At 38.5% G+C, this 12901-nt stretch overlaps 1 protein-coding gene across 1 annotated transcript in view; it reads left to right on the top strand.

Moving 5' to 3' along the window:
- The window catches only part of LOC134744900 (intermembrane lipid transfer protein VPS13A-like), a 73514-nt gene that overhangs the window by 21478 nt on the left and 39135 nt on the right, over window positions 1-12901 (top strand). Inside the window, exons 21-31 of the mRNA XM_063678848.1 lie at window positions 2216-2387; window positions 3234-3392; window positions 4519-4644; window positions 5581-5647; window positions 5969-6120; window positions 6655-6856; window positions 8383-8494; window positions 9149-9367; window positions 10014-10216; window positions 11089-11214; window positions 11916-12095. Of these exons, the coding sequence (XP_063534918.1) occupies window positions 2216-2387; window positions 3234-3392; window positions 4519-4644; window positions 5581-5647; window positions 5969-6120; window positions 6655-6856; window positions 8383-8494; window positions 9149-9367; window positions 10014-10216; window positions 11089-11214; window positions 11916-12095 (1718 nt within the window). The remainder of the gene's footprint in view (window positions 1-2215; window positions 2388-3233; window positions 3393-4518; window positions 4645-5580; window positions 5648-5968; window positions 6121-6654; window positions 6857-8382; window positions 8495-9148; window positions 9368-10013; window positions 10217-11088; window positions 11215-11915; window positions 12096-12901) is intronic.

Below are 12901 nucleotides of genomic sequence, written 5' to 3'. Positions count from 1 at the left end.
TATCACAAAACTAAGCTATCTTAGTTACTAATATTTAGTAGTGACAGTGTGAAAGTGTCACCAGAAACGTCAGATTAATATGAAAAGAGCGAGAGCGAGAGTTCGAGTTAAATTCCTAAACTTTTAAGTTTGAAGTACATTCTGGGTGTTCACCTACCTACTGAAATGACCGATCGATTAAAATCTATTTTGATATTAATATTTTTTATACATAGCCAGTAATGCAACGGAATTTTGGAAATTGAATTGAATGAGAAATATGACGTCTAAAATGACACAATCTCACTTTGTTACGTCAGAGTCGGGGGCGTTGTTAGCTTATACCATTAACATTAACTTTTATCAATAAATGTCTTGTAAAGTTCGTAGATTTCAAACAGTCCCCTTTCGGCTTATCCTTTGTCTATTGTTAAATGAAAACGCACGTGCTACTTACTAGCATAAAAAAATGGTATGGCCGTTTTAACCGGTTATTCAATTACCACTCTATGGAGATTGCAATAAGGTTTAAAATGAACTAATGGGAAAACATATTCCTTAGCTGTGTGGTCTTTGCGGTTACTGAGTGCCGGCAAGTCGAACGCTACAGAACCAGTCTAAAATGTGTCATCGATATGCGTAACAAAGGCGCGTTATCGGAGAGCGCACTTACACTGGTTTTTTTAGCGTTGGACTAGCCCGCGCTCGCCACGATGCACGAACCAGGTAAAGGACAGGGACGGATTGCGATTAAAACATTTTGATGGATTCATGACAAGTATGTATTTACATATTTAAAACAAACAATAATAACATTTTTTTACTAATCAGTTGAATAATAACATTAGGTAATAATCCGTTTTACAAATAATCAACTATTAAAATATTCCTCTCTAATGTTACAGACTAAAAACTAAAACTATATTTAACAAAATTAATACATATATGCCCTTTTTAAACAATATCGGCTTTTTTACAATATATAGGTATTACAGACAAATTTTTAATAAACTAAAATAACGTTTTTTTATACAATGTAAATAATAAACAACCAGCCAAACAGTAATGAGTTATACACACATAAAATATAAATTACTAACTAAAGATATAAATAAACATGCATTGGTACAATATAAATAAAGATGTAGATATATTCAATTAATAAATAACAAAAATCACGACTACTTTTTTTAACTAGTCTCTTCATCTTAGGAATCTTCTGTCACATTAATTATGACAGAGGGGTGGTTGTTTATTATTTACATTGTATAAAAAAACGTTATTTTAGTTTATTAAAAATTTGTCTGTAATACCTACCTATATATTGTAAAAAAGCCGATATTGTTTAAAAAGGGCATATATGTATTAATTTTGTTAAATATAGTTTTAGTTTTTAGTCTGTAACATTAGAGAGGAATATTTTAATAGTTGATTATTTGTAAAACGGATTATTACCTAATGTTATTATTTAACTGATTAGTAAAAAAATGTTATTATTGTTTGTTTTAAATATGTAAATACATACTTGTCATGAATCCATCAAAATGTTTTAATCGCAATCCGGCCCTGTCCCTTACCTGGTTCGTGCATCGTGGCGAGCGCGGGCTAGTCCAACGCTAAAAAAACCAGTGTAAGTGCGCTCTCCGATAACGCGCCTTTGTTACGCATATCGATGACACATTTTAGACTGGTTCTGTAGCGTTCGACTTGCCGGCACTCAGTAACCGCAAAGACCACACAGCTAAGGAATATGTTTTCCCATTAGTTCATTTTAAACCTTATTGCAATCTCCATAGAGTGGTAATTGAATAACCGGTTAAAACGGCCATACCATTTTTTTATGCTAGAAGTAGCACGTGCGGTTTCATTTAACAATAGACAAAGGATAAGCCGAAAGGGGACTGTTTGAAATCTACGAACTATATCTTGTACCAGGGTAGCGAAACTCCTCGCTTCGGGCAAACTCGGCTCCGACTCAGCATTGCTCCGAGCTATTATTAGGGTTGGCACAACTTGAAGTCCCTTTGCGTTCACGACCACAGATAAGATAATGACTTGAATTTTGACAACCCTAAATAGCCGAAAGGGATACTGCATTATATTAGAAAGGGATAGCATGATTCGACTCTGAACCGCTGTCAAAATTCGGTTTTGTAGGAAGTTTCCGTTCTGTACGGTAGTACTATTATTTATTATGTGCTTATACTGACTCTATCGGCATGTCTTCTTCTCACAGGGTTTCTTCAGCCTCAATAAAGCTGAGTCACCAACACGGCGCGTTGTTAGAACTGAGAATATGTGGTCTGGAGAGTGACTGCGTGTTCCGCGCCAACGACAGAATGATATTCAAGTTGTTCCTCGCCTCTGCTCATCTAGATGACTTAGCTGGTGCTACGTTGTATCCTAAGGTATGTAATGTACAATTTTGTATGCTTTTTGAATTGTCCCATTTAACCCTTGGAGGATATAACCAAACGGAGTAGCCATTAACCTTTAGGACGCCAATGATGTTAAATCGGCACCGCAGGTCCAACGCCAAAGACGGATTCATCGGTCAAAGACCACAGAGCAACATAGACCTACGCGCATGTGCATAAAGTTCAATTTCAGTTTTGACAGTTCGGTGACGTGGCGTCCGAGTGACAGCTTTTGTGTTTCTGTCGAAACTCTATGACCAATGGTCATACATATTGTATGGACTGGCGTTTATCTGACATGGCTATTTTTACGTTACGTATACATTTGACGTGCCCCTCCGCCGCAAAAATCGGCAGACTGTTTTGTACAGAAAATTACAGACAAGGCGTCTCCATTTGGTTATATCCTCTAAGATTTAGTCCGACCAAGTGTTATAACACCGCTTTATTTATATTTTGGTTTTTTGTAGTGGCTAATTGATACTATATAAAAACCGGCCAAGTGCGAGTCGGACTCACGTTCCAAGGGTTCCGTACTTTACATAATTTTTAACGATGCATTTTTTATGTAAAACATGAGTGAATTGTCTTAAAAAACCCGTAGGGGTCGGATCAAAAACTAAGTAATTAAGTCCGACTCACATTTCTAAAGCTTGACTCACATTTCTAATAGGTTTTCCTGTGATCTATAGGTAAAGAACTATTTTGAGTATTTTTTTCATTTCAAAATTTCAGACCCAGTAGTTTCGGAGATAAAGGGGGGGGGGGGGGTAATTTTTTGCCTATTATGTTTCTGGGTTTTATTCAATTTATTCTAAATGCTTTTTACATTTTTAGCTAATGTGGCCGGATGAAGACAGAGTGCTCGAGTTGAAATACGTTCGTGCCGCACCGCGTTATTACGGACGACAAGAATTGAAGTCTCACGGGGAGCTGAGGATCCATCTCGGAAGAGTGCAACTGGTGTTGCTGAACTGTGCTTTACATCAATTGCAGGTGAGAGTTTAAAAAACTCGGACTTTAAGGACTCGCACACGAATGGTTGCGTACACCACCATTACGCAACAAACGGCAAAAAAATCACTTAAATATTTATTTTATTCTGTTTTTAGTATGTGTTGTTATAGCGTAATTAAAATCTTATATATATATAGTATATATATATATATATATATATAAGATTTTAATTTATTGAATTTTATACTTATAGTTTTAATTTTCAAAATTTCAAAATTATCGGAAGAATTAGTATATGCTTATAAATTTTGATTTGTAATTTTAAAATATTTGAACTTTAATCCTTTTAATTTTTATTTCAATTTTTATTTAATTTTTTTTTTTTTTTATGATATAATTGTTCGTTTATTTATATTATTTGACTTGGTTTATGAATTTTGTGATTGATTATTTTTAATTATTTTTAATTCTACTTGTAAATAGTGTGTAGGTACATAATATGGACTATTTGTCTGCAATAAACGATTACGATACGATACGATAGCGGGAACAAAAATACCTACATCATCTGTGCGTCAATCGACGTTTTTGGTCAAAGGGTTCATCCGATAATTACGTCATAGGATACGGTAACTGGGCCTTATGCTTGATTGGCACCGACGTGGTTCGTGGTCGTGGTCGTGGTGGAAAAAAAAAGTCACACGAATTTCGAGGTTTTTTTACCCCTCCCCCCTCATTGTCACACTTGGTCACATTTGGCAAACCCCTCCCCCCCTGGTGTGACGTCACATTTTTTCAATGAAATCGGCAAACCGAATTAAGTACCTATTACTATTTTATCTAAATATTTCTGACAAAAAAAGAAATATTAGTAATTTTATAACCCAAAACAGATTAGGAAACAAAATTAAACGATTAAAAACGATTATCGTTTTAAAAACTTGTTTTTAACCGTACAGCCAATAAAGTTAAAGTGACGTCACAAAGTTTGTGACTCCCCCCTCCCCCTTGTCACAACATATCACATGTTCTTGACCCCCTCCCCCCTAAACGTGTGATGTAATTAATGGATGACCACAAAGGGAGGAGGTTAGATTAAAATTATTCACATCTAACACAATCATTGAAACTTAAAAAGCAATTTGAAATATTTTTGTGCTTTCAGCAATTCCTGGAACCTCTAATACCATCCAGTGTGGCCACGGAGGCGGCGGTAGCAGCAGAGAAAGCCGCCGAGCGACAAGCGCGTGGCATTCGGACCTGGAGTGCGCGGATAAATCTTGTTATAGAGGTAAGATTTCCTTAAAATCAAGTGTTTTGTGACGGATAAGTACCAAATAGAAACTATTAGGAACTTATTACATTACTATACACGTCACTGTGATCTGAAACGCACGGTCTCCCACCAAAAACGAGCAGTCTCCTACTAAAAACACACCGTTTCCAACCATAAATCTTCCATCTCCGTCACTTCGTCCATGAGAAAGGTACATTTACAAAATGCGTAGGTATAACCCGGGACCCGTACCTATATAAATTAGGTAGAGGTGACAAAGGCCAAAAACATTTTCACTTCAAACACCCTAACACCTTTTTGTACAATGTATTTTTATTTTATAGCCTTTTATCAGAATATGTGGTATCGTTTGTTTAATTATTTTCTATTGCTAATTCTGTGTGCCCTTTGGCAAATGCCTCCCCCAACATTTTTCATTCTTCTCTCTTCTGTGCCAGTCTATTCCAGGTTTTGCCAGCTGTCTTACCAGATCATCCTCCCATCTTCTGAAAGGTTTTCCTCTCTCTCTCTGTACAATGTATTTTTTTTTTATACTACGTCGGTGGCAAACAACGGCCCACCTGATGTTAAGCAGTCTCCATAGCCTATGTACGCCTGCAACTCCAGAGGAGTTACATTACATGCGCGTTGCCGACCCTAACACTCCTCTCCCTCGAGCTCTGGCAACCTTACTCACCGGCAGGAACACAACACTATGAGTAGGGTCTAGTGTTATTTGGCTGCGGTTTTTTGTAAGGTGGAGGTACTTCCCCAGTTGGGCTCTGCTCTAGATCTGGAATGACATCCGCTGTCCTGTGCCCTACCACACAAAGCGAGATGTCATTCACAGTGCCCATACCTCTCTTTTGGACGTAGTTTAAGGACATACCCGGGTCCCGGGTTCATAATGTTTGTATAATGTATGTGTACTATTTATGTGTTCATTTTCAGCTCCACGCGCCTGTACTATTGTTGCCTCAGAAACCATCTTCGCCTAACTTACTCGTCCTGAACATGGGTAAGAATAAAAACTTCTTTTTATTTTTTATTTTATACACATGTGTAATGATTGCGTTTAAATAACGTATGAAAATGTTCACGTAACTTTTCGCACCAGTAATCCTGTTTTTTTTTTTTCAATTCGACGTTATCGATATATTATCATGTTGTAATTTCTATTATGTTTTAAATCTAGCTGTAACCTACCTACTAACCCCTTAGTTTTGTAAGTGTTACTAATAAAATGTGTCTTGGTTACATGAAATAAATGTATTGATTGATTGATATTTACTCGTAAGATGTTTACGGCTACAGATGATAAAAAAAATACTTTTTTTAGGTGATCTTCAGATAGAGAACTTCTTCAAGCAAGTAACACGGGACGCGTCAAGTCCTTTACAGAGCCCGGTGATAGACAATATACTTGTCACGCTGACTAATGTCACGTTGTCACGCGCTGTAATGAGCCTCGCCGGGACACTGGAAGTGCAAGTAAATATAATAGATTGTTAACCAAGGGATGAAAAGCATTCAGCCGAGGCAGTTTGGCGATCGAACGCAGTGAGAGCGCCAATAGTCCGAGGGTGAAATGATGCCTTTCACCCGAGTTAAACACTTTACTTTTCATTTCGAATACGAGGAAAGTAAAATGCATGTGTTTTTTTTAAACGTGACGCAGTATTTTTTTAAATAGTATTTCTTGAGGGTACTTTCAATTAACAATCTAGGCAAAAGTATCGTACAGAAACGTACCATCTTCTGCACACCTTTTAGAACAACAATGACCCTCTTTCAGAGCATGAGAAATGAAAAATAAATTACAATCTCACACAAGTCGACAAGTTAAAATTTAAGCAAATTCTAACGGCCACATAAGAAACTCAAGACATTCCGGCACCCCTCCGTTTAAAAAGTGTTATTGTCCATACATGCATAATACTTGTTTTATGTCTTGTCTGCCTATAGACGAGTAAGTCAATAGTAAAATAGGAATACACTTTCATTTGACTTTATATGTTTACACAGGAACCAATCCTCGAGCCGGTCTCTCTCCGCTGCGACTTAAAACGTGCAGTCTCCTACCAGCAACAGAGTGCGAGCCACCGAGATCTTCTATTATGTGACGCCCACGTCACTATGGACACGGTGGTTATGAACCTGGGACATAAAGATCTGGCTACGCTGCGGGCTGTTTGGACTGACAATTTAAGCGAGGTCAGATATATCGGTAAGTTGAAGACTAAATCTCCATAAAGGATTTCAAAAGCTCTATTTCCCACCAAATAAAAGCTGTCTCTTACTAAAAACGACTCGTCTTCTGCCTAAATTGAGCCATCTCAAACAACAGTATGCAAGCCACCGAGATCTTCTATTATGTGACGCCCACGTCACTAGGGACACGGTGGTTATGAACCTGGGACATAAGGATCTAGCTACGTTGCAGGCTGTTTGAACTGACAATTTGAGCGAGGCCAGGTATATTGGTAAGTTGAAGATTGAATCTCGTGCTGGGACTTCAAACGCTTTGTTTCCTGCTTAAAACGACACGTCTCCATCAAAAAACGAGCTGTCTCCTATCAGAAACGAGCCGTCTCCTGCCAGCAACAGAGTGCGAGCCACCGAGATCTTCTATTATGTGACGCCCACGTCACTATGGACACGGTGGTTATGAACCTGGGACATAAGGATCTGGCTACGCTGTGGGCTGTTTGGACTGACAATTTAAGCGAGGCCAGATATATCGGTAAGTTGAAGACTAAATCTCCATAAAGGATTTCAAAAGCTCTATTTCCCACCAAATAAAAGCTGTCTCTTACCAAAAACGACTCGTCTCCTGCCTAAATTGAGCCATCTCAAACAACAGTATGCAAGCCACCGAGATCTTCTATTATGATAATTTGAGCGAGGCCAGATATATTGGTAAGTACTTCAAACGCTTCGTTTCCTGCTTAAAACGACACGTCTCCTTCATAAAACGAGCTGTCTCCTATCAGAAACGAGCCGTCTCCTGCCAGCAACATAGCGCGTCACACTGAAAACTTTTTTTATGTGATGCTCACGTCACCATGTTATCACCTACTTATGAAACGGTTACTGACGTCTGTTTCTCAGAAGTTTGAAATTAGAACTTTTTAAGCAAATAAGTTAAAAAGAGGCTTCTGCTGCTGTTACACGAAACAAATTTTCCTGAAGCGGGACCCTAAATCTATCTATAGCCCAGCTAGCAATCAGCCCAGGTTTTTAAAGGGTCGGCAACGCGCATGTAACACCTCTGGAGTTGCAGGCGTTAATAGGCTACGGTGACTGCTTACCATCAGGCGGGCCGTATGCTTGTTTGCCACCGACGTGGTTGCCGTCCTTTTATGACACACTCATAATATATAAAAATACCTACTTGTTACATTGCGGGTTCTTCTAATACATGTATACATATGTATATTTACTTACAAAGAGGATCTAAATCCATTCAAACTGTGTAATGTTTAACCTTTTTTTTTTCACGGAGTGGGCGAATACGCACCGTCCCCCCGGCCGCGAGAAGGCCTTTGCTGGGGGCGGAGGGGGGGGGGGGGTGGGACTCGCCGCTCCTGTCCCCTCTCGCCAGACGAGAGGGGAGGGAGAACCTGGCCCTACCCACTAAACCCACTCCTGCGTTTCATCCTCCATGCCATTTGTGGGGGTGCCATGGGATCGAGTACACTCTACCATGGTGTAATGTTTAACCTAATTAACTTTTTTCATTTTTATTTACAGATAGCATCATCCCAAGCTCGCCAGTAGAAACGCAACCAAGTGATGCATCCGTCAAGAAGTTACAGGCTTTCTTCGCACAAGGCGAGCCGATAAGAAAGGAGGCTGTCGTCAGGTAACTTAAACATATTTCTAGAGATCGGTATACGTAAATGTGACGTTCGGATGTCAACTGCAGCTGAATTACTGTTGTGATATGACTACTGTGGCCTTGACGCGGGCGCTGTATCCATAATGCTTGCACTTGACATCCGAACGTCACCTTAATACCCATTTTTGATTTGGCGCTGACACTGCTTGTCAAAACAGACGTCTAGACAAACCTATAAAAAAATTGCTGACGTTTTTTACTATTTATGTCTACGAAATTTAATTGACACACAAACTGACTGTCTGTGTTGTCCACGTTATCTTTGAAACCTTGTTATGTGTATAGTTGTCTACAATATCTTCTTCAGTCGGTCCCTCAATAGTGAGGATCGTGACGTCATGTCCTTCTGCTGAAGACCAGACGGCCTAGCCAAGGTGACAATCGCTTGCGTTTCGCCATCGAATCGCTTTGTGTCTCTCTATCACTCTTCCATATTAGTGTGACAGTGACAGTTGCGTTTCGTTCGCTACGGAGCGTTAGCGATTGACATGTTGTCTACGGGGCCAGGTTCCTCCATAGGGTTCTGTTCCTCGCCAAGCGCATGGCCTCGTGCAGTTTTAATTCTACAATATATCTAACTGTTAAAGCTGAAGTACTTAAAACGATATCTGTCACCAGATTCACACTGGAAGGCATAGAACTGAAGCTGTTCTCCGACATGGACGAAGTGCTATCTTCTCCGGTCCGAGATTTGAACCATGGACTGGCCAAGCTGACTGCTGGAGAGGCGGCAGTACAGCTGGACTTCTTCTCTGATAGCAGCGCGGAGATGAGAGCTAGCTTACAGAGTTTGCTGGTTGAGGATATAAGGCCAGATTCTGGAATTATTATAGAGAAGTAAGTTAATCAACATATATTCCGTCTCCGTCTCGATGCGTCGTTGTAATGGTATATTTATTAATTTAAATTGACGATGACAACATTTTTGATCCAAAACAAGGTATGTGTAAATTAAAATAAACGAATCCTGGTCACGGCACCAATTGTGTGGGGTATGTAATTTATAAATTAAAATAAACGAATCCTGGTCACGGCACCAATTGTGTGGGGTATGTAATTTATAAATTAAAATAAACGAATCCTGGTCACGGCACCAATTGTGTTGCTATAACCTCTATCAAGTAAAGTTATCGCTATTGTGTTAGAAAATAGGGTTAAATTTGATTTGTTTTAAAATCGAACAAACCAAAAAACTCAGAAATAAATTCTGACTAATATTAGTTTTAGGGCAGGCAATCAAACTGTCAATGAACCGGACTGGGACGTAAAGAAACTAAGAGATAGTACTAGAGAGAGAGAGAGAGAGAGATAATTAGAACCGTGGGACGAAATTGCTATAATATCTAGTATAACAATTTTTAATCATCAACAGTACTTATGTGTTTCCATGTACGTACATTTATTCTGAGGTTGTGCAATAAAGAGGATTTTTATTGTACTTATGCTGAAGTTGTACATACAGCTGCCGTGTTATTTGCTGCAGAATATTCCAATCTCAATGCTACTCGAGCCGCGCCTCCACGTCCTCGGCCATCTCCGTGTGGCGCCCGCCGCTCATCGACGCCGCCGTGCGCATGACGGGGGCGAGGGGCACCAGCTGTGACGTCAGAGTGGACAGGACGCGTATCAACTTGTCTGTCCCGTTCTTAATGGCTCTCTGTCGAGCGCTCTTGGAAGCTGCGCCAGGTAATGTTGCGTTGCATATTTCAGACTTATATCGGAATCCCTAAAGTTTTTTCTCCTATTTTTGCATTATCTAATATTGTTTGTCATAATGTTGTCCTAACTCGTATGCCCTAATCTTGGTGTCTCTATTAACGAATGGCCTTTTTTTTGTCGTAATATAATATTAGGAATATTGATCGTTATGGTAAAAATGCTTAGGACATATTAAGGATTCCGAAGGAAACCCTTGCATTTTAATAAGTATTTCTTTTACAGGAGACACGAATGATTAGGAGCTATAGGGACAAGTCATGAACTTCATGACTCTTCCTCCAAACACCTACGCCCAGATCTACTAATAGTAATCTTGCGATCGTAGGTGTTGGAGAGAGGTGCGCGTTTTGAAAATGATTTCTTGTTATTACAATTGTACAGTAGGTACAAAAAAAGTGTGTCTATTGTTTCCCATAAAATTTTAAGTCTTAATGTATTGTTTGTCCGCATTTTCGTTAGTCATAATTTGATTAATCTCAGAAACGCATAACTTTTCAGGATTGTCATAAAACAAACACAACCTAACCTATCTATAGGATAACCTTACGAAAATCCTGAAATATGACTAATGGTAATCTGACAATCATTACATTATGACTTTTAATAATTATGTCAAACTAAGGGATCCGTAAAAAAATATTTAGAAGGTGCTAAAGTAAAACAGTCTCATTTTCTATCAGTCCTAAGAATGACCTCTCAAGCTATATTTTATCCAGTGCCAAGGTTTTAAATAGGTTTTTATTTTATTTTATTGTATTTGTTTAAGAAAATTCAATAAATAGTTTTTTTTTTTAAATATTACGGGATACTTAAATTAATTCATGAGAAATTTCTTGAAGGTGAAAGAAGCATGGAAGGCGGTGTTGTCAACCACGGCTACATCGGTGAACATGCAAAAGGCAACAATAATCGGCCTGCCAGGTTCCCTAGTTCTAGTGATTCTACCAGCGGTTATTATTCTGCAGGTGACCATCTGACCATACTCTTTTATTTTTTCCGTTTAATATATTCAATTTTGAAGTCTATTTCAATTCCATCAAATCTACTGTTACAAATCACAATTTCCCTCTAGACATACATACTTACCAAAGATTAATTAAGTGTAAAACATAGAAAAGACCGTGCCTCCGAGTTTGACATTTGAAAAAGATGCCGATGTGAGGGTGATGTAAGGTGCCACATGGGTTTGTCCAATGTCAACTTTCGGATACACCTACACTTAACCGCTGAATTCGAAGCACGCATTTATCTTAGACTTTTACATATCTTACATCAATAATCCTTTTATCTCTGGCCATACCTACTCAGTGAATACTGATCCTCTTTTAATATGGGACCCAGTGCCGGATTTAGAGGTCTGGAGGCCTCGGGGCAACAAAGGAGTGGAGGCCCCAAATTATTTTCCAATTGTCTCTATTGTAGGGGCACCTCTTTTGTGGAGCCCCGGTTACCCTCCCCTAAATCCGGCCCTGATGGGACCAACCCTGAAACTGTGAAAAATTGCTCTTTCTCATAGAAAACATTGACATCTGATGTATCAAAATGTACAATGCCAATTATTTTTCGCGCTTACGGGCTTTGTTTCGTAGTGAAAGTTTACTTCGCAGAATACGGCTAAGACATTAAAATAACGTTGCCATATCTAAAATTGTTTTTCTGTCGCCAGCTACATCAGCACCTGAAGAATCTCCCGGGCTATCCATCTCCATACAATTCCGTCAGCCGGAACTGATGTTCTTTACTGATCAGGGCAAGTCTGAGGGCCACGCTCTGCTGCTTCGTACTGAATTAATTATTGACTATTCGAGCCATTCAAGTACTGATAACTTCGTGGTTTCATTAGCAGGTAAGTTCTGTAGATATAATATTCTTTTTTTTTTCTAAAATTACTCATTATTATTATTTATTTTATTTATTATAATCAAATATTAAATCTACAATTTAACAAAGCTCCACAAAACTGTAATTAGTTTGACTGTGGAGTCAAGTATAAATCTCTTTTTACACAAAGTTCTATAATTAGGTATATATTAAGTAACATAACACAATTTGGAGTTACATAATCTAATAGTTACATGAAAATATAGTTTAAGTAAGTAGGTATATCCAGGATGCTCTATAAGGAAGACAATAGCTTATAGCGCATCGAGGACATTTTTAAGCGATTTTTAAAACTAGTTTTTTTGGCTTCCAAGACTATGTCCCCGGGCAAAGTGTTTAGTAAATAGGGTATACGTTTGCTAAGTGTCCTATTACCGTAGTAATTTGACACTCTAGGTACTACGTATTTATCCGCGGAAAGTGCCCTGGTGTCATGACTATGATTAGCGAATTCTAGATGTTCTTGGCTGCCATGGTTATTTAGAGCTAACATATATTTAAGTTTTGATGACACTGGTAAAATTTTGCATATTTTAAACAGTTAATTATCTCAGTTCTCTAAATTCGCTTTTATAGACTGAAGGAAATTTATTACTCAGCTAGTGTTAGCACCTGATTTCGTTCACTGCTTTTCCCTTATGCCGTAGTACTTGAGTCTCAGTAATGGACATCCATAAAAGGAACAGTTCGGGATAAAACGTGTCATGTCTTATTCTGGGTTATAAAAAAAAAACATTTATTTCAGGTATAAAAACCCATATTTTATCACGT

This window comes from Cydia strobilella, chromosome 10 (assembly GCF_947568885.1).
Source record: "Cydia strobilella chromosome 10, ilCydStro3.1, whole genome shotgun sequence".
Lineage (NCBI taxonomy): Eukaryota > Metazoa > Arthropoda > Insecta > Lepidoptera > Tortricidae > Cydia > Cydia strobilella.
This window is presented reverse-complemented; position numbering and strand designations above follow the sequence as displayed.